The 20,326-nt window shown below is 36.4% G+C and overlaps 1 protein-coding gene across 13 annotated transcripts in view; it reads left to right on the forward strand.

Moving 5' to 3' along the window:
- Positions 1-20,326, forward strand: part of CADPS2 (calcium dependent secretion activator 2) — a 746,428-nt gene that overhangs the window by 548,823 nt on the left and 177,279 nt on the right. For all 13 annotated transcript variants that reach the window (XM_043965472.1, XM_043965471.1, XM_043965468.1 and 10 more), the window contains exon 14: positions 20,217-20,318. In XM_043965472.1, the coding sequence (XP_043821407.1) occupies positions 20,217-20,318 (102 nt within the window). The remainder of the gene's footprint in view (positions 1-20,216; positions 20,319-20,326) is intronic.

The following is a 20,326-nucleotide window of genomic DNA, read 5'->3' on the forward strand; positions in this document are numbered from 1 at the left end:
TTAGGTTCTGTAATCATGGTTATCCCTGTGCAGCAAATCTTACGGAGAACTGTACTACCCTGCACATTCTCATCACACTCAGCTGCCAAATTGATCTTCCTAAAGCATAAGTCTAACTGACCATGTCATCTCCTCAATAATCTCTTGTAGTTCCCTCTTATCCCTAGGATCAAATATAAAATGCTGTATGGCTTGTAAAACCCCTTTACAGTCTGGCTCTGTCTTATGTTTCCATTCATCTCCCACTACACTATCTTCCCTATACTCTACCTCCCCATGCAGGGATATGGAGTCAAAGATGGGGAAGTCAGAAGTAGAACCATAAGAAATGAAAGTTGGCCAGTCCAGGTCTTTCCTTACAGAGGAGGCCCATGGAGAAATACAAACAGGGAAATAAGGTCCAGCATGGCAGGATGAGAAGGGAGAGAAGATCATGGGAGACATGGATGTTCAAGGGTGAGTTAAACCCAAGAACTAAGGGTAGTTCCAGGATAAGACAACATCTGAAGCACCATGGTGACAAATTCCAGAAGGCTAGATGCAGTGTCAGCAAGTGAAAGTTGGCCAGTTTAGACCCCTCCCCAAAATAGAGACCTGGGAAGGGCTCAACAATGGGAGAATGAGGCAGCTGAGGAATTGTGGTGGTAGCTATCATCACAGGGGCAAATGAGAGATCCAAAGTGCTCTAGGAAAATATGAGGAAGCAGAGAACACTTTTAGCTGAAGAGCCCAAGGAAGACATGAGAGGAAGTGTGGTTTGGTAAAGTTACCAGGAATTAGGAAGAGCTAGTCCAAACCCAGCTTCTGACACATAGTGTTTGTGTGATTATGAGAAAGCAATTTAACCTCCCTGGACCTCAGAAACTTCAGTTTCTTTACTTGTGAAAGGGAACCTTTTCTCATAAACTAATTTAAGTATAAGATATCTATTTGGGTACAAGTATACTGGAGTATAAATCTAATGAAATTCATCTATGTACAATAGTGACAGGGTAAAAGATATCATTCAGTAGATGTATGATCAAAAAAGGAGATACATTTCATATGTAATAAGAACAAGGAAGAAATGATGACTACTAGCACAAGCAGTGTACCGCTGCTTGTAAAACATAGATGAAGGTTTCCAACAAGTTGTGAGAACCCAAGGTAAGAAGGTTATGGGTGGCCATGGCTGCCAATATTTGAGTGGTTCAAAGGATCATAGAAGTCTTCCTGGCCAACCCCTTCATGAAACTGTGACTTCCCCAAGGTCACACAAAAAGTGAGTAGAAGTGACAGGATTTCAGCCCAGGTCCTCACACCTCAGAGCCAGTACTCTTTCCAAATACCACAAGACATCCATAGCTTTGGATCTTCTCAATGATCATCATCAAATCTAAGAATTCTAATTTGTATATGTCAAGAACACTGCCAGAAAATGTTCTAAGTAGTTGTGTGACCTTTGCCTGCCTCAATTTCATCATCTATAAAATGAGAATAATAGCACCTACCCTCCAGAGTTTATGTGAGGATCAAGTGAGATAATATTTGTAAAGTACTTTACAAGTACTACCTAAATGCTAGATATTATTTTGTTGATACTATTGTTTTTTGTGTATGTGTCTGTGTGTGTGTTTTTAAGTGAGGCAATTGGGGTTAAGCGACTTGCCCAGGGTCACACAGCTAGTAAGTGTTAAGTGTCTGAGGCCGGATTTGAACTCAGTTCCTCCTGACTCCAGGGCCGGTGCTCTATCCAATGCGCCACTTAGCTGCCCTTTGTTGATACTGTTGTGACTGGCAAATGGAATGTTTCTGGTGAGCAAACTTTTTTGATTTATAATTGTCCCCAAATCATTACCTATTAGGAATTAGCATGGTACTTTGAACAGGTTGATCATATAAACTTAATTCAGAAACTTAATTCAGAAAAAGTCATAATAGGCACAAGAACTCAAAAGAACTTTTAAGTAGTTGTGGTAACATTAAATTCTGACTCTCCAAAGAGTTAAAAACAAAGAGTTCCTACTGAAAAACATATTTTCAAGATAATCTGGTCACATTATGCATAAAGGCCTTGCCTGAGTCTTCATACGCCAACACTGAGGCATGTATGAGAGCATTGACCAGGTCTTTAAAAGCTTGTAAACACTTCTCATGCCAAGTGGTACTGAAGAGGTCAAGCGAGATTGACCTTTCCTTAGTCTTCCATTCTCCATTTTTTCTCAATTACATATATCCATAAGTGAGGTCATTGCATTAACAATGATAACACGGGGCAGCTAGGTGGGGCAGTGGATAGAGCACCGGCCCTGGAGTCAGGAGTACCTGAGTTCAAATCCGGCCTCAGACACTTAACACTTACTAGCTGTGTGACCCTGGGCAAGTCACTTAACACCAATTGCCTCACTAAAAAACAAAAAACAAACAAACAAAAAACAATAATAACACTTGGGATTCATTTTGACTTCCTTTTGTTTGTCCTTACAATTTACTGTTCCCTTCTTTTCTTCCTTAATTGCCCTGGTCAATGGCCATTGGGTGCCATTGTGGGTAGAGTTCTATACTTGATATCAGGAAGGCCTGAGTTAAAATATAGCCTCTGACATTTACTAGTTGGGTGACCTTGGGTAAGTCATTTAGCCTCTCTTAGCCTAAGTTTCCTCAACTGTAAAATGAAGAGAATAACAGCACCTATTTCACATGCTTGTTTTGAAATAATAGGCTTGCAAACATGACAGCATTCTATAAATGTCATCACCATCAATTGCAAGTAGCTGGGAACCTTCATCTCAGGCAGTCATTGTTCCTACAGTAGCAATTTATTATTTGATGTTGCCCTAATTCTAGGGCAGGCCTACCAGGACTTCATGTGCCTTTGGTCACTTCCCCTTTAATCATAACTCTCAGTGTAGTATCTTCTCCAACCTTGGCACGTAGCTAGAAACTTGCCCACTCTTCTCTTTAGTTATAGTTAGGAGCTGGATCTAAATGCACTCTTCAGTACCCATAACTCCAAAGTAGCTCTCCAAGTATCCTTCAGTTTTCATGTTCTGGGAAAAAGACGGGCTCCCTCTTAGAAGCACACAATGCATGCCCACTTCCCTGACATTTCTATGCACCAACAAAACTGAGGAAATCAATCTAATCAACGAGAATTCATTAAGTACCTTCTCTTTGCTAGGTCCTAGGAGATATAAGACAAAAGAGAAACAAGTCCTATCCTTGAGGAGTATACATTCTATTCAAAGAGACAACATGTGCTTACAAAATATGATACAAGGTAATCAGAAGTGGAGGATTAGCAGCTGTAGAATTCAGAAAAGACTTCCTGTAGGTGCTGGTGCCTGAGCTTCCCCTTGATGGAAAGAGGAAGTGCATTTCAGTCATGGAAGAAAGCCAGTGCAGACACAGAAATAACAACTGGACTGTCACTGTAAGGAATAACAGAAAGACCAATTTAGCCTGGATTGTGGATCAGGGGGAATAATATATTATAAGGCTGGAAAGGTAAGGCGGGGCCAGGCTAAAAGGCCCCAAATGCCAGAGGAATTTGTCGTTGATCTTGGAAGTAATCGGGAGACATTGGAGATTGCGTAGGGCAGGGAGATTGTTATAGCAGTTTTTAGGAGGGGTAATCACTTTGGCACCTATATATAAAAGGAAGGGAGGGAAGGAGGAAGGAAGGAAGGGAAAGAAAGGAGGAAGGAAGGTAGAATGTTTTGGCAAGTTCTCTAAAATGGACAGACAACCACCTATTTTTTCAAAATGAAATTTGTTAATTGCTTAGAGCATGCATAAATCCATGAGACATACACAGGCTCAACTGTTAAGTAGTTCAACATTTATTTTAGAGAGATATGGTCTACCTCCATGAAACAGAACAATAGTAAGACAACACATTAATACCTGTGATAGTTAGACTGATACTCACAAAGTACCTGAAAATGTAAAGAAAATGACAAACCACTATGAGTAGAATTATGTTTTGGCTTAGAAAATCCTCCTCCCTAAAAAAAAAAAAAATTCATAGAAAGAAGTGGTTCGAATAAGTGTCTCTGATAGCAGTGTAGTTTTTGTAACTCAGTGCCTTCATCCTTTTTTCTATGTGTGGTGTTCTGTAATTCAGTATTGTCAATAACTATTCAACCGAGGATGTGTTAGAGGTGATAGAAGGACAACAGCAGCTTCATGAACCCCAGGGACACAAACACTACTCCTTTGTTTGTCTTAGGGTCATTGGAGTACCCAGGAAGATAGCCAACCAGACTGAGTCTTGCCTTTCAGCAGCTGCCCTTGATTTCCCCACCCTTGCAGCAGAGCACTATCAGCCTTTAGGGTAAACTTCATCAGACACTCTAATCTCTGTTGGTCTCCTACCAGCCAGCTGCTAGACTCATCATGCATAAAGAACCAGAGGGAGCCTAAAATCTGATCATGTGCCTAGTTCTTTGTAAAGTCAAGACCTGTGATTTCATTATACTGTATGGAATTCTTACTATCCCTGCATATGGGGAACTGTTCTGCAATTTGGTTTTAGAAAATTTCCTGGGTAACTAAGAGGTTAAGTGACTTATCCAGCATGTCCATACCACCAGTATGTGTCAAAGGAGGGATCTGAACAGCTCAGATGTTCTATACTCCATGGCTGGTTGTCTCTTTACTGTAGCATACTGCTTCAATGTCCCCCTGACATCCTCTAAAGCATTAAAATCCTGATGATTAAAATTTAACAAGAGAGAAACAGAGATAGACAGAGAAAGAAACAGAGACAGAGAGAGAGCACCATCATAATGTGTATCTGTGGTCAAAAAGGCTACTTGAACCTTGCAAAGTATATCTCCTATCACAGAACAGAGATAGGATAATGGTTTATACTTAAAGAATCTTCACTTTCCTTTTTGCGTAGCCTTTTGTTTGGTGTTGTTAATATCTGTCTAGTTCTTATGGGATGGAAATTTGATTTATTAAAAACAAACTTCAGGGCTTTTTTCTTGATTTCCATCAGGATTTGTGGCCCCTAGATAACAATAGTAGGTACAATTTGCTGGAAAGAGGCTTACTTATATCATACTTCAAATTTAGTGATGTTCAGCTTGCTCACAGTAACATGTGACAAATAAGATTGCCCTACAGCTCAAGTTATATCATTTTGGTTAGACTGTTGGTTGGCCTTTAAACGCTTGATCAAAAAAAGTATTTACTCATTACTGTTTTATCATATTAAGTATTCATATTTTTCTAAAAGATGAATTATCAATGGTTAAGCATTTAGTATATGTACAGCACTGGAACTTTTCTAAAGTATAAATCAAGAAATCTGTTTTGGACTAGATCATAAATATCAAGATTAGCCTTTTATGTGATAGGTTACTTTCCAACTGAAAGACAACCACAAGAAGATGATAATTATCATGAAAAAAGTTTTTAATTGGCAAGAATGATATATATTTGTTAATTATGAAATATAAAAAACTCAGTTCAAGGAACATTTTCTTAGAGATGTCATAAATTAGACTACAATCCACTTAAGACTACAATTAATTTGTATGCTACTCAGTAATTTTCAGCACTTAAAGACCTCTTAAAGTCAAGGAATTTATATAGTGTTTTTAAGTGTATTTTTTCCTGCTTTTCCTTTTTATGAATTGACAATACTGACCTAGTCTATTGTTTTTCCAAGACTGATAATGGATTTATGTTGATCTACCCACAATTTCTTGTCAAATCCCCTTTCTGACCAATGAAATATTTAAATATAGCCAAACCAGAATTAGGCATATAATCTAAAAAAAAAAAAGAGCAAAGTTGACTTCCTCAAATGTGAGTATTGAGTAATTGATCTTTGACTCATTTGGATAATATTTTGACAAATTCAGAATGGTCATAGACTTTCCCAGACAGAAATGAAAGAGGGTTTAGATTTGTTCTTTTTGGTCACAAAAGGCAAAAGTAGGAAGAATGGGAAGATGTTCCAATAGGATGTTTTTTCTAACTTGTTAACAACTAGCTATTGAAAGGCAGAGTGGACTGCCTCAGGAATTAGTGGGTTTGCCCTCACTGAATATCTTTAGGCAGTTATTTATAGGAAAAAAAATTGCTTTGTTACATATTGAACTAGCAGTCCTCTTGGTTCCAGCCAAAATGGTACCCCCAGCAGAGATAGATGATAGATAGATAGATAGATAGATAGATAGATAGATAGATAGATAGATAGATAGATAGATAGATAGATAGATAGTTGATGCATACATACATACACACATATTATGAACATATATGTAGGTTTATGTTTAGGAACTTAAATGATGGCTTTGTTTTCTTTTTAGAAATAATTATATACAGAGCTTAATTCTGTGAATGATTTCTGGGTTATGGTTTTATTGGGAGATTTGTTAATTCTTAATAATTTTCAATTTAGGAAAAATATTGACCCTAAAATTAATTCACTTTTTTTTTGTGGTGAGGCAATTGGGGTTAAGCGACTTGTCCAGGGTCACACAGCTACTAAGTGTCTAGGGTCTGAAGCCGGATTTGAACTCAGGTCCTCCTGAATCCACGGTCAGTGCTCTAGCTGTGTGGCTCTGGTCAAGTCACTTAGCCCTAAGTGCCCAACAAAAAACAAAACAAACAAACAAAAAATATTTTCTTCTCAAATACAGATAAAGTAAAATCCAAATTTTCCTTGAATTATGCAAATAATGAACTTAGTTCTCTATTTTGCTTTACATTTATGGATAAAACTTCTGGCTCAGGGCCTTATAATGCTTTTGTTCTGCCAATTGCCTGTTTTATAAATGAATAACATGCTTCCCACTTGAATATTATTTTTTGCATGTAGATTTTTCCAGATTTCACTTTATTCTTTGGGAATAGGTTAACTTGTCATGTGTTTTATTTCAAGTCCAGTTTCTAATATGTACTCTTCAGAAAATCAGTCCAGTTTAACTTTATCCTCAGTGAGTCATCAGCATCCTCCTTTACCTTGCTTTGAGCTGTGGTTTCATGGGTATAGAATGTCAACTAATGAAGAAACTCCCTGTCCCCTCTTTTGATACAGAGAGGTGACTTTTCTGCAATATGAAGTCCCAGAGAGTTGCCTCAAGCATTGAAAAGTTAAGTGACTTGTCCACAGTCATACCATCAGTAAGGGTCAAGCATAAGGGGAGACCAGGTTATCTTGATTCCATGGCTGGCTCTGTATCTACCATGTAACACTGCCTCTTCTGCCTCCCTTACTTTATACTGCCAAATTCATATCTATTCGTAGAGTCAGGACTGTCTGTTTTTGTGCAGAAGCATCTATGTTCATTTGCAAACCTCTCAAAATAGTTATGATGTTATTTTAAAGTGAAAATACAAAAGCAAGAGCTGTATTTTAAGATCAAAGAATGGGTTTTAAAATTTCTTCTCCAAAATAAGCTTCTCTCATCAGATAAATTATGATTCATCTCGGTGAAATTTATGGGCACAGAATTTCTTCTTGCTTTTCAGAATTGAGAACTTGGGAATTTCAGGGGAAGAAAGGAAGACTACTTATCTAAATACCACAAACTTCGGAAAGATGTCATTCTGGGTTCAACAACTTGGGAAGTAGTATGGCTTAGGAAACAAACAAAAACAGAAAGTGGATATTTGTTTCCTTTTTTATCATCTTCCCTGATATCTTACTCTCATGCTGTGACTTCCCATTCTTTTCCTCTTGTTCACAAATGGATATTGGTGGGAAATACACGAAGTGCAAAGTGCCTTCTACCCGCTGTGCTGCCGGCTGAATTGCCAGTTCAAAAATACCACCCTCTAGGTGTTTCTTCCTTTCTCACTCTCTCCAGAGGAAGCTGGCTAATGTCATGCATTCCTCATAGGTAGGAAAGGGTTAGTTTTGGAGGGGGGGGGGAATCCTATAAATGACAAATGAGGACCAAAGGTTCCCATTTACCTACTGGTCATTTACAAAATCAAACAATTGTGATATAGCTGCCACTGCTGTGAGGATCAAATGAGATAAAATTTGTAAAGCATTTAAAACCGTGTCTGATACAATCTAGGTGCTTCATAAATGCTTGTTTCCTTTCTTCCTTCCCCTGCCAACAAACACACAGACACTAATGAGTTAAAGAGAGCAATTAAATGAGGAAGAAATTTATCTCTCTAAGAATAACAAGGCTTTCTTATGAAAGACTGAAGAGCATATTTTTAATTGAGTTACAAAATGACTGATTTTAGGATTTTTCTCCCGAACAAAGATGTAATGATGAAAATGGAAAATGAATGTGCAGGAATTTGTCCGTATCAACTACTTCCCACTCTCCACACAAGTGGAAAAGAGCACAGCTACTTACTCATCATTTCTATGTTATGACAAGGGCTAGAGACAAGCTTTCTGTCTTTTTGTTCCCCCAGTACTTTGAGTGTGTTAGGAAGGACTAAATAAATGTTTGATAATAATGATGGTGATTGTGCCACCTTAGAAATTCAGAAGATATTTTTGCAACTTTATGAAGTTCAGATCAAGGAAGGCAAATAAATCATTTTTGGAATCTATTAAAATGGTCAGGGTAATAAAGCAATAGCCCTGGATTCAGGAGGACCTGAGTTAAAATCCAGCCTCAGACATTTGACACATACTAGCTGTGTGACCCTGGGCAAGTCAGTTAACCCCCATTGCCTCACAATAAAACAAAAAAAAATGGTCAGGATAGAAGGTTATGAGGACATGAACTCGTGTGATGGAAGTGAAAACTTGGGGACAAATGAAAGAGATATTATGGAGGTAGAATTGAAAGGGTTGGACAGTAACTGATCACGTGGAAAGCAAAGGAAAGAAGTAAAGTTGAATCAGAGCTTTTGTGCCTGGGTGATTGGGAGAAGAGTTGTTCAATTAAAGTTGGAAGGGATGAGTTTTAGAGAAATAATTAGGTTCAGTTTGTGATACATTGCATTTGAGGAGTAGGACACCAAGATAGATATGGAGGAAATAGTAAAAACTGTGGGACTGGAGCTCAGGAAAGAGGAGTTATATGCAAAGGGATTATTATTATTATTGTTGAAGGCATGGAGGTGAATGAAATAGCCAAGGAAGAGAAGGTGCCAAAGCCTCAGAGAAAGCCAACAATAAAGAAATCATTAGAGAAGTAAAAGAACCAAATAAGAAGACTGGGCAGGTAGAACCACCAGTGTAGACCAGGAGGAAAGAACACAGGAAAAGAGAAAGTACTAAGTGATCAGAAAGTCAGGAGTGTTAGATGATGCAGGTAGAACAAGGAGGCTGAGGATTCAAAAAAGTTCATTGAATTTGATAATTAAGAAGTTTGTGACTCTAGAGGGTGTCATTTCTGCAGAGAAGAGGAATAGACAAGTCAGATTGCAAGGGGCTGACAACTAAATGGATTTAAGGTGATAGCAAGCATAGGTTATAGGAACTCTGTGGACCCTTGGGAGGGGTCCTAATGAGAATTAAATGAGATAATATGTAAATTTCAGTTGCTATTAGTATCATAGTAATCAATAAGGACTGATTAAAAAGGCATATTTATTAAGCTGATAGTCTTTCCCATCCCTATTTATAGAGCAATTAAGAGATATTACTGGCTGCATCTCTTAACACATGTGGCTTAATGATCTACCTCACAGGGTTGTGAGGAGAGCACTTTGTAAACCTTAAAACCCCAGATAAATGTGAGCTATCATTATTATAGCATAGCATAATTCATAGACTCTTCTGTGTAGGATAAAATCTGTAGTTACAACTTTCTATGATGGTCCAGATTTATTAAGAAGCTTTCTTGACCTGTGGAGCAAATTTTTATCCTTCAAGTGAACATATAGGTTTGTTTTGAAATCCTGATCTTAATTGGGTTAGAGAAACCAATCTATTTGGGTTCTTTGATATGACTTTGTTTACATTACTCCTCTCCTTGGAAATCTTCAGTCTCCCCATTGCCTATGAAGTAGAGTTCATTAACAAAAAAGCATAAGATTATAGAGGCAGCTAGGTGATACATTGGATAGAAAATCTGGGCCTTGGAGTCAGATGGACTAGTTCAAATACTGCCTTAGCCACTTATGAGCTGTGTTCTCCTGGCCAAGTCACTCTACCTTTGTTTCCTTCAGTTTTCTGAGCTGTAAGATGAGGATAATAGCACTTACCTCACCAAATTGTGGTGAGGATCAAATGAGATATTTGTAAAAAGCATTTAGCACAGTGCCTGGCACATAGTAGGCTCTATATACTTATTCCTTCCCTCCCTTTCTCTTCCTCATAAAAATCACAAGATTTCAGAACTGGGAAGGAACTTAGAAACCACTTAGATCAACTCACTGTATAGATAAGGAAGCTAATACTGCAAGGAGTGAAGTGACTCGTCTGAAGTCCCAGAGAGGAAAAGGGGTAGGACAAGGATTTGAGCCTGAGTCTTCAGGCTCTTTCCATTACAGTTTAATCTTCTTTATATGATTTTCAAGGCCTTCCATGATTTGACACCCTACCTTTCCTGGCTTACTGCATGTTTCCAATCTCACATAATCTAAGCTCCATCCAAACTGGACTATCTTCTTTACCCTGAATGGCTCCTGAGCTTTCTCACTGTGGCTCACATTCCTTGTGTCTTCCATTCTCCATACATTGACTTCCTACCTGGTCTTTAAAACCTTTAAAACTTAACAAAATGCTAGCCCCTCTGTGAAACTGTATCTGATCCCTGATCCCCCTGCCACCTGCCCCAGAAAAAGAACAAAAAAAACCCCAGTAACAGCCTTTTCACTGGCAGAAATCACTTATTAACACCTAACTAGGTATACTTAACTATTTGTTAAGATAAAGAGAAAATATGGCATAGTAAATAGAGAAACAGGAAAGCCTGTTTCAAGCTTTGCCTCTGACACATACTGGCTGTGGGATCCTCACTTAACTGCTCAGTGCCTCCCAGAAAACTCTCTGTAGACTGTAGGTTGCAGTGTAGATACCAATCTGCATTAGTAAATGGAGTTTCCTCACTGGGAATCCCCCATGTCAATGAAATCAAAGATTTGGTAAAAAAAAAAAAAATGAGGTCACATAATTATTTGTGTACATAACATATTTCCCCTACCAGACTATAAACTCTATAAAGGCAGGGACAATGTCTGATCTAAATTCTGTATTTCCCATAGCACCCTCTACAATGTCCTACAGCTAGAAACTGATTAAATAAATATTTGCTGAATTTCATTGAAATCTCTGGTGTATTTGGCAAATGCATAATTAACTCAAATGTAATAAGCCAGGAAGTCCCATCTTTTCAGGGAAAATTCCCCCACAGTGTTCTAGTTGAGACTTTAAAGAAACTAAAGGTGGCAGATTGCACTTACCAAGAAATCAGGAGAAAAGTTTGGTACTGAAGACTATATTCAAGTCTCTAAAAGTATATGCTATGGTTTTTCATGTAATTCTTTAATTTTATTTATTTTTTTTGCATGGCAATGAGGGTTAAGTGACTTGCCCAAGGTCACACAGCTAGTAAATGTCAAGTGTCTGAGGCCAGATTTGAACCCAGGCCCTCCTGAATCCAGGGCCAGTGCTTTATCCACTGAACCACCTAGCTGCCTCCTCATGTAATTCTAATTAAGCAGCAGATTAAATAATTTCTAATACATATTTATAATTTGTTTGATAATTTATATATAATAACTATGCTAGAAGACATATACAGTACCTAAATGTTGAAGAGATAGTATATGTATAGAGCACTGAGCATAGGGATCAGACCTGGATTCTAGTCCCAACTCGGTCATGGACTAGCTGTATCATGTGCTTTCTTTGACCCTCAGTTTCCTCATCTTCAAAATGAAGATAATCCTGTTTAGCTAACTGCTCACCCCCTCCCCAACCCCACCTATCACCCATACACACACTCATCAAAGAGGCTGTTTTGAGTTTCCAATGAGATAATGAAGCATAGAGTCCCTGAACTAGAAAGGACCTAAAAAAGTAAATTACTGGGACTTCTACTTGAAACATGGCTGTCCAGAACAGCATCCAAATAAGGAATAGTCCTTCCTCTGCTTGAACCCTTCTAGTGACATGGAACTCAGTATTCCCCTATTCCCAATTCCCAATATAACAGCCCCATTTTTAGGCAGCTTTAATTGTTATTGATATTTGCCTCATATTGAGACAAAAATCTTCCTTCCATTAATTTCTACCCATTGGCCCTCTCTCTGTCCTGAGAGGCCAAGAAGAAAAAATATGATAAATCCAAGTGACAAACATTCCTGTATTTGAAAATGGTGATTAATTCTCTACTAACTCCACACTTTTTCAGGTTTAATGCCACTGTTTCCTAGAGAATGTGAAAATACTTTGAAAGATATAAAGCATCATGCAGATGTTACACCCTCCTCTCGGTGAATCCCTAAATGTAAACTTACACTCCAAGGTTGGGTCTCCAAAAAATAGCTGCCACCTCTAGTTCTAGCAACAACCCTGTGGGTAGCTACTCCTATTCCTATAGTTCATAAGCCCCCACTAATGTATTAATTCCCATAAACAGTAAGCCACAAACTGAATTCACTTTTAGGGAAGAAATTTACTTAGGTGATATTCTAAGAATAGTTAACAGAAATATTCTCCCAAAAGACTTGAGGTGTTTGTTCCCTCAAACACACGGCATTAATGGGAAAAGTGGACAGTGTAATGAGTCATATTTAGGAGATCCCTTCTTGAGGCAATAGCCTAGTCTTTTCACTGCTATAAAGCTTGAATACTTAAATACTTGAAGATGCTTCCTCTCTTGGGTAACTCTCTCATCTCTGTGCCTGTCCTTTGTCTTCTGCTACTGGATAGATGCAGGATCCTACTCTTCTTGTGGTTCTGATGGCATGGCCAATAGAGGAGGAGAAGACAGAGAATGCCTCTCTCCTTCTGCACGGGTGAAGGGGTCTACCCCCACAAAGCACTCTCAGTCCTGGATACTTCAACTGCTGAATGAATTATTTCTTTTATATTGTTGTTGCCCAGTTGTTTTTTGGTGATGTCCTACTCTTCATAACCCCATTTGGGGTTTTCTTGGCAAAGATACTGGAGGGGTTTGCCATTTCCTTCTCCTGCTCATTTTACATATGAGGAAACTGAGGCAAACAGGGTTAAGTGACTTACCCAGGGTGACACAGCCAGTAAGTGTCCGAGGCCAGACTTGAACTCAGGAAGATAAGTCTTCCTGACTGCAGGTCCAGCATTCCACTGTACCACCTAGCTACACACCCCTACTTCATTTATATAGAAACCCTTAGTCATAATTAGCAATCATAAAATCTTTCCTATGATGTAAATTGCCTTTATCCAGTGACTCAAGACCTTATAATCCTTTAAGGACATTGTGACTTGTTGTGGGAAAGTTCTTTAATACCTCCTTTATACTTTGGGATTAAATTCTGGGCCTGACTGACAAACAGTAAGCATTTATTTAAGGTTTACTAAATTCCCAGGACAATGGAAAGTGCTTAATATACAAAGAAAGACAAAAGATAAACAGAGAAAAACTGCTCCCTGCCCTCAAGGAGCTCACCTTCTGAAGTTAGTGAAGGAAATTCTTCCCCCATAACTATTTCTGTTGTTGTAGTCATCTATGAGGGTTGGTACAGATGTGGGAGAAAGAGTCTTTATAAAGTGTTTTCCTTTACTTAGAAATAAGGCTTTGAATTTCCTCACGTAAAATGGCCATTGGTCACATATGTGATAGAGTGAGCTTTGAATGTTTTCTATAGCCTTTCAAATGTGGATTTGATATGGTTTTGTTAGTGTTGGGACACAGGAATGTGACAGGTTTGTTAGATTTGTTAGATTCCTAAAACAGTTCAAAAAGGAAAATCCTATTGTCATTGTTCCATGGTTTCCTGGGTTCTTTCATATCTTTCTATCCCCTATTTTCCTTTGCATGTATGTTGTGTGTGTTGTTGTTTTTTTGGTTCAGCTGAGCTTAATATACCAACTGTCCCTTTATTGAGTCCTGTCACTTCATTCATTTTTCCTACCTGCCTCACAAACTATTTCTCACCACCTGGCCACACACATTATTGAAATGATCTTCTTCAAAAAATCCATCCTGTTCTGTTCCAGTAGTCCTGGAGATAAAAGGCTGCAACTTAGCAACATAGTCTATGACTGATATATCAGTCTTCCCTAGATATTTTGCCATTTTTCCCAAAAAAAGATTTTTTTTAAAAAAATTCTTTCTCCATCTTTCTTTTATTTTGTTTTGTGGGGCAATGAGGGTTAAATGACTTGCCTGGGATCACACAGTTAGTGTCAAGTGTCTGAGGTCGGATTTGAACTCGTGTCCTCCTGAATGCAAGACAGTTGCTTTATCCACTGCGCCACCCAGCTGCCCCCCCCCATATGGTTTTTAAATTGTAAAAACACTAAACAAGTTAGTCCTCAGAGAGAGTATAGACCAAATGAAAGCATTACTTGTCCCAGGCACTGAGCCTTAATGATTTAGTTCTGTGTTGAAATAAAAATGCCCAAATTTTAAAATGACAAAAATCTATTTAGGCAATAAAACTCATTTAAAATACAAAAAGTTACTATAAGTTGATATTTGATCTTTTTAGTATTATCTATTTACTATTCTGTTTGTTATTTATTATTGTTATTTTATTATCATCTGAGTTATTATTATTTTTTATTAAATTTTATTCATATATACTGATCATAGTGGGTACTCATAGTGTGCCAGGGGCAGCATTAAATGAGTGCTGAATATGGCATCAGAGGAACTAGATTCAAATACGAGCTTTGCTGCTCACTACCTGAAAGTTCTTGGGAAATTCACATAATTTTTCCAGGCTCTAATTTACTCATCAACAAAATAAAGGGAAGCAAGATGTCAGAGAAGCCCGGAGGGTGGCATAAAATGACCTCCAAAGTCACTTCTTCATCTAAATTTGTGTTCTCAAGACCTTTTCGGGCAGCTAGGTGGCACAGTGGATAGGGTGCTGGGCCTGGAGTCAGGAAGACTCATCTTTCTGAGTTCAAATATGACCTCAGACACTTACTAGACAGCCTTACTGTGTGAGCCTGGGTAAGTCACTTAACCTTATTTACATCTGTTTCCTCATTTGTAAAATGAGGTGGAGAAGAAAGTGGTAAACCACTCCAGTATCTTTTCCAAGAAAACCCCAAATGAGGTCACAAAGAATTATTAATGTAATTTATTGTTTCTCATGCAGCAGACACCTACCACATATTCTAAAATATTATGGAAGCATACTTATAATAAGTAGGGAGCACTGAAATTAATCAGGAACACCTTCAAGCCTGTGATATACTTCCTATAAGAGGGCCTGGAAGAAATCTGTTGGTTCAAATAAGCAGAAACATAGATGCTGGTATAATTCAGAGGATACTGATTGAACAAAAAACAATGCTAAATTTTGAAACATTTCTGGCCTTACATGTTACTGAGTCAGGTTAGGATAGTAGATTTAACATAGAAGCTTCTTAAATTCATGAAATGAAAAAAGAAGACATTTTTACTTCCTTAATTGAGCAGGTTTTTTGTTGGTACAGTTCTATATACATTTTCTAATATAGGACCATTAGATCTGCTACTTTTAAGTATAGTGGCAGTAACTATCCCAATATAATGTATGCTATATATTTAAATTAAAATTTTTTAATATATTTACTTTGTTCTAAATTTGCTAGATCAACAAATCAAAAATCTCCAAAACAGTGGAGATCCTTCTGCCTATTAAGAAAGCTCATACAACTAACATGAATAGAACTCATAAACCATTTTACAATGAATAAGGCTCTCAAAATTACCTTTTTCTTGTTCTATGTAATAAGAGACTCATGCATAAATAGAAGCTCAAGTGAGAAACCACAACTATAAGCCATACTGTACTAAATCCTTTTTGTAAGAATGTTGGAAGAATGATTAATATAAACAACATTTGGCCTCTGAGTGCTTATTGGTTAAAGCAGAGAAAAAATTCTACATAATGACTTGGTTAATTATATCTCTGATTAAAAGAAGGAGTTTCACTTGAGAGATATTTTCCAATCTGTAGTTACCTCAAACTCCATTCCCAAGGGACTCTGCTTCTCCTGAAATCTCACATTTTCTATTACTGTGATCTCTTTAGAAAATAAAAGTGTCAGAGGTGAATCATAGCCATCCTTCCCTTAATCCCCACCTTCACCATTCAAACCATGTTGATATCTAATGGTCAGTGGATCAGTTATTGTTTCGTCGAGGGGTTTTCTTGGCAAAGATACTATAGTGGTTTGTAATTTCCTTCTCCAGTGGATTAAGGCAAAGGCAGAGGTTAAGTGAATTGTCCAGGGTCTTTCAATTATTTATTTATTTATTTATTTTGGCAGGACAATGAGGGTTAAGTGACTTGCCCAGGGTCACACAGCTAGTAAGTGTCCACTGTCTGAGGCTGGATTTGAACCCAGGTCCTCCCGAATCCAAGGCCGGTGCTTTATCCACTGTACCACCTAGCTGCCCCTCCCTTCAATTAATTTTCAAAAAGAAAGTTGAGGAATTTGCTAGATTTTAAAATAATTGATATTTCATTCTACTATATACTTTTACTAATGATCTTATAAATATGTACTTTTGAACAAATGCCATTTTTATTGCTTTTATGTTGAAAAAATTTTCTTGTTCCATCTTAGATTTTAAAAAATTATTATTTCATTTATTAGTAAAGTTGCTAATTCTAAATTATTAAATAGTAATAATGAAAATCTGCCTTAATCTTTCATTCTATGTATGAAATGTGTGTTAAATTTTTATATGGAGGCCTTTTTATCCAGATTAAAATATCAGTTTCTTCATTATTTATTTAATTTCCTATTCTTACTGCTTTTAGATCATGTTTCCAAATAATTTGTGTTTTATTAATATTAATAATAGGGTTGGTAATCATTCATTGCTTGCTATAATCAGTAACACAAAGCTTGACTTAACTGATCTCTTTCTAGCTTTTACACCTCCTATTGCTAATATGTGCAAGGTCTGAATTTGTATATAAATTTTAAAATATATATAATATAAATACAGAAATATGTTTTGCGTGATTGCACATGTATAATCTATATCAAATTGTTTACTATCTCAGGGACATAGGGAGGGGAAGGTAGGAAAAAGAGAATTTGGAACTCAAAACCTTTTTTAATGAATGTTTAAAATTACCTTTACATGTAATTGGGAAAAATAAAATATTATTATAAATATATAATATATATTTCTTCTGATCAGCTAGCCGACTCTCTTACACATACTATGTACTTAATAGATCAATGAAATGAACCCACTACTTACAGTTTGGTTGTTAGATTCATTTAAGGTTTTCTGAAAATTCACAACTTAAAATGAGCCATTCAATAATATCTGCATTTCATATTTAAGGTGTTGATTTTCTTGATCTGAAATCCTAATGGAATAATTGACATACAGAAATTATGTCATATTGACATATGAAATACATCCATTTCATTTGAAATTCTCATGGATTTTTAAGCTTTTGATTTCCAATGAAAGGTTATATTTTAGATAGTTTCAACTGTCAGTATGTCTCAGCTGCAGCTGTATTATGTTTTAATACAGATTATACTTCCTCATTTCTGGTTGGAAATTCTTTAGAATTTCCTTTGTAAGCTTGATGTAGAAAACATGTCTTTATCTGAGAGGATGACTTTCTGAAAGGCTCTCCTTTCACTGGATAATATGTACACTTGGTAATGTGTGTCAATAATTTGTGGTGGAGGGCATTTCATACACTCATTATGAACTGCATCTTCATTTAGCTACTTGGAATAGAATCAACCCATGTGAAGAAGTCTAAGTGTTAGGTGCTTTATTTAACATGCCAGTCTGATGCCTCACTTGGTAATACATGTGGCAAAGTGACAACCCCTCAGTATGTAAGACAATTCCTGTTGTGATGAAGGCTGACCGATGTGACATCGTCCTGGCTTACCTTTCTCACATGTCATTGTGTAAACCCCTGGCTCCTATCTGTCATGTATATGACATGCCCCAGTGAGGTTTAATATGACAGAACTCTTTATTTTAATCCTGTGGTTCATGATCTCACCTGACAACCCCAAGCACTAACAGTGAAATTCACTCGGATACAACCATGTTGTGTCTGTCAGAGTGCTGAGGCAAAATGTCATGCTGTTCATCAGAACAAGGGAGATAAGTTATTTGCTCTTTCATGTCAACTTTGTGAAACAGTAAAGCAATAGAAATAGTCACACGTGTCTTTAGTACATTTGTTTTTATTGCTGTCTGAAACATTTGAAAATTGAGGGAAGTTCTCTGCTTGGACCCAAGAAATTAAAAAAAAAAATTCATTCAGCTAGGGGAAAAAAAATGTTGCTTCATGTGATGATGCCATGAACCTCTGCACCCCTTACCCTTACCCTTGATGAATAAAGTTAAGTTACCATTAGTTCATGTGGTTGATCTTCCATGAACGATTTTTATGCTTGTTAATATTACAACCAGGAAAACACCTGTGTGTATCCGTGTTTGGCATGTTAACAGCTGCTCCGTGTAAGAAGGTTGATTTGTCAAAGTATTACCTGACAAGTTCATTATTATGAAACTGTTTTCAACTTTCATCATCGGCTAGTATTTAATTGCTATGCATTTTTTATACTTTTCCCTCATTATAGAGCAATTTTTTTTCAATTCCCTGAAGAAATAATGAATGACCAATATTTTGACATTTGGAATTTTTCTGTGAGAGGTTAAATTAAAATTATTTCTGATGGAATAAATGTTACTGATGAATTATCCAGAGTAGAAAAATCAAACTTTTGGCATTTTAGAAATTAATAATGAGATATAATTGTAAGAAATATTTTTAAAGAATGAACCTCGGTAATTTATAAGTTTATATGAAAACACTTAAATTATTCATCTACATGTGGGAAAAATTCATTCCACTTGAGATGCTTTTGATCTGATTGCTGAATGAAAGGTCTTTGTGTCATTATGATTAAGATGCAACTTTTAAAATTAATTGCTTTAATTTTAATTGACTATAGTTAACAAGCATCAAAGATACATCTCCGTATATATCACAATGAACACATCAAATTTAAATCTGTGTCCAAAGTTATTACAAACTGTTTTTCTTTCATTCTCATGAAATGTACATTCCTTTCTTATCTTTTGCATACAATGACACAATTTTAAATGAAAATGAAATCATAGAAAACAATCTTCTATTCTTCAAAAATTAAAAATAGAATCTTTAGAGAGTAGAATTAATAAGGACAGGAATTATTAATTATCATCAAGGACAGCTCTCATACTTAATGGTTTGGCTATGCAAACATATTACAAGTTATGAAGCAAATATAGATTCAGTATGATTTATATCTAGTTATATGACCAAAAATATTCAGACAGTCAGATTTCAGTAGGGGAATTATAGGTGATCAAATTATAGAAAGGTTATGGCTAAGACTATAAACTCCTTTGATATGGATGTAGCTTTACCTTCATTCTGAATTTGAAATAAGGAAGATTTATATTTAGTTTCTAACTTTCTTTGGACAATTCTCATTTTGTGTGTGTATACATACATTTATATTTTAATTAGAGAAGGATTACAATCTCTAACAGTAGTAGGAGTTTCTAATTGCATACATAATATTCATTTCCCCCTCCAAATTTGCTGCAGTAAAAGTCAAAATAAAATGTTGTCATTCTTATTTGGTATAAGTCTAGTTAATAAATTTTAGATTCCATTCAGTAGATTTTTATAATATTACAACTTATGCAGCATTCACTTCCATGGTTAAATGTTTGGTACTACTAGAAAATACTATTCACAGTCATTTTCAAGGACTTTTCATTGTTTTCTATAAATCTTGAAAATATTTCTCATAATCCATTACCTTGAACACTGGCTAAAAGACAATAGTTCCTTTCATTCTAGGTCAGCATATGAAGGGAGTATTTGTAAATTTATCCAATGTATTTTATTTATGTAACAAGCCAATCTATATAATTCAAACTAATAACCTTTGTTGTACGGACTTTTCTAAACAAAAATGAGGTCAGAAAATGACTAGATAATATGAATTATTGATATTGTGTGGATGTAACATTAACATACTTTGCAGATCTACACTGCCTACACAGCACCAAGCAATATAAAAAAGAAACCTGTTGTCTGTAATTAAATGGCTTTTTCTCTGTTTTTTGTTTTTTGGGTTTTTTTTACAGACCTGATGGAATTGGAACCGTTTCAGTGGAAGAAAAAGAAAGGTTTGAGGAGATTAAAGAAAGGCTGTCTTCCCTTTTAGAAAACCAAATTAGCCATTTCAGGTATGGTT

Source organism: Dromiciops gliroides, chromosome 5, assembly GCF_019393635.1.
Source record: "Dromiciops gliroides isolate mDroGli1 chromosome 5, mDroGli1.pri, whole genome shotgun sequence".
NCBI lineage: Eukaryota > Metazoa > Chordata > Mammalia > Microbiotheria > Microbiotheriidae > Dromiciops > Dromiciops gliroides.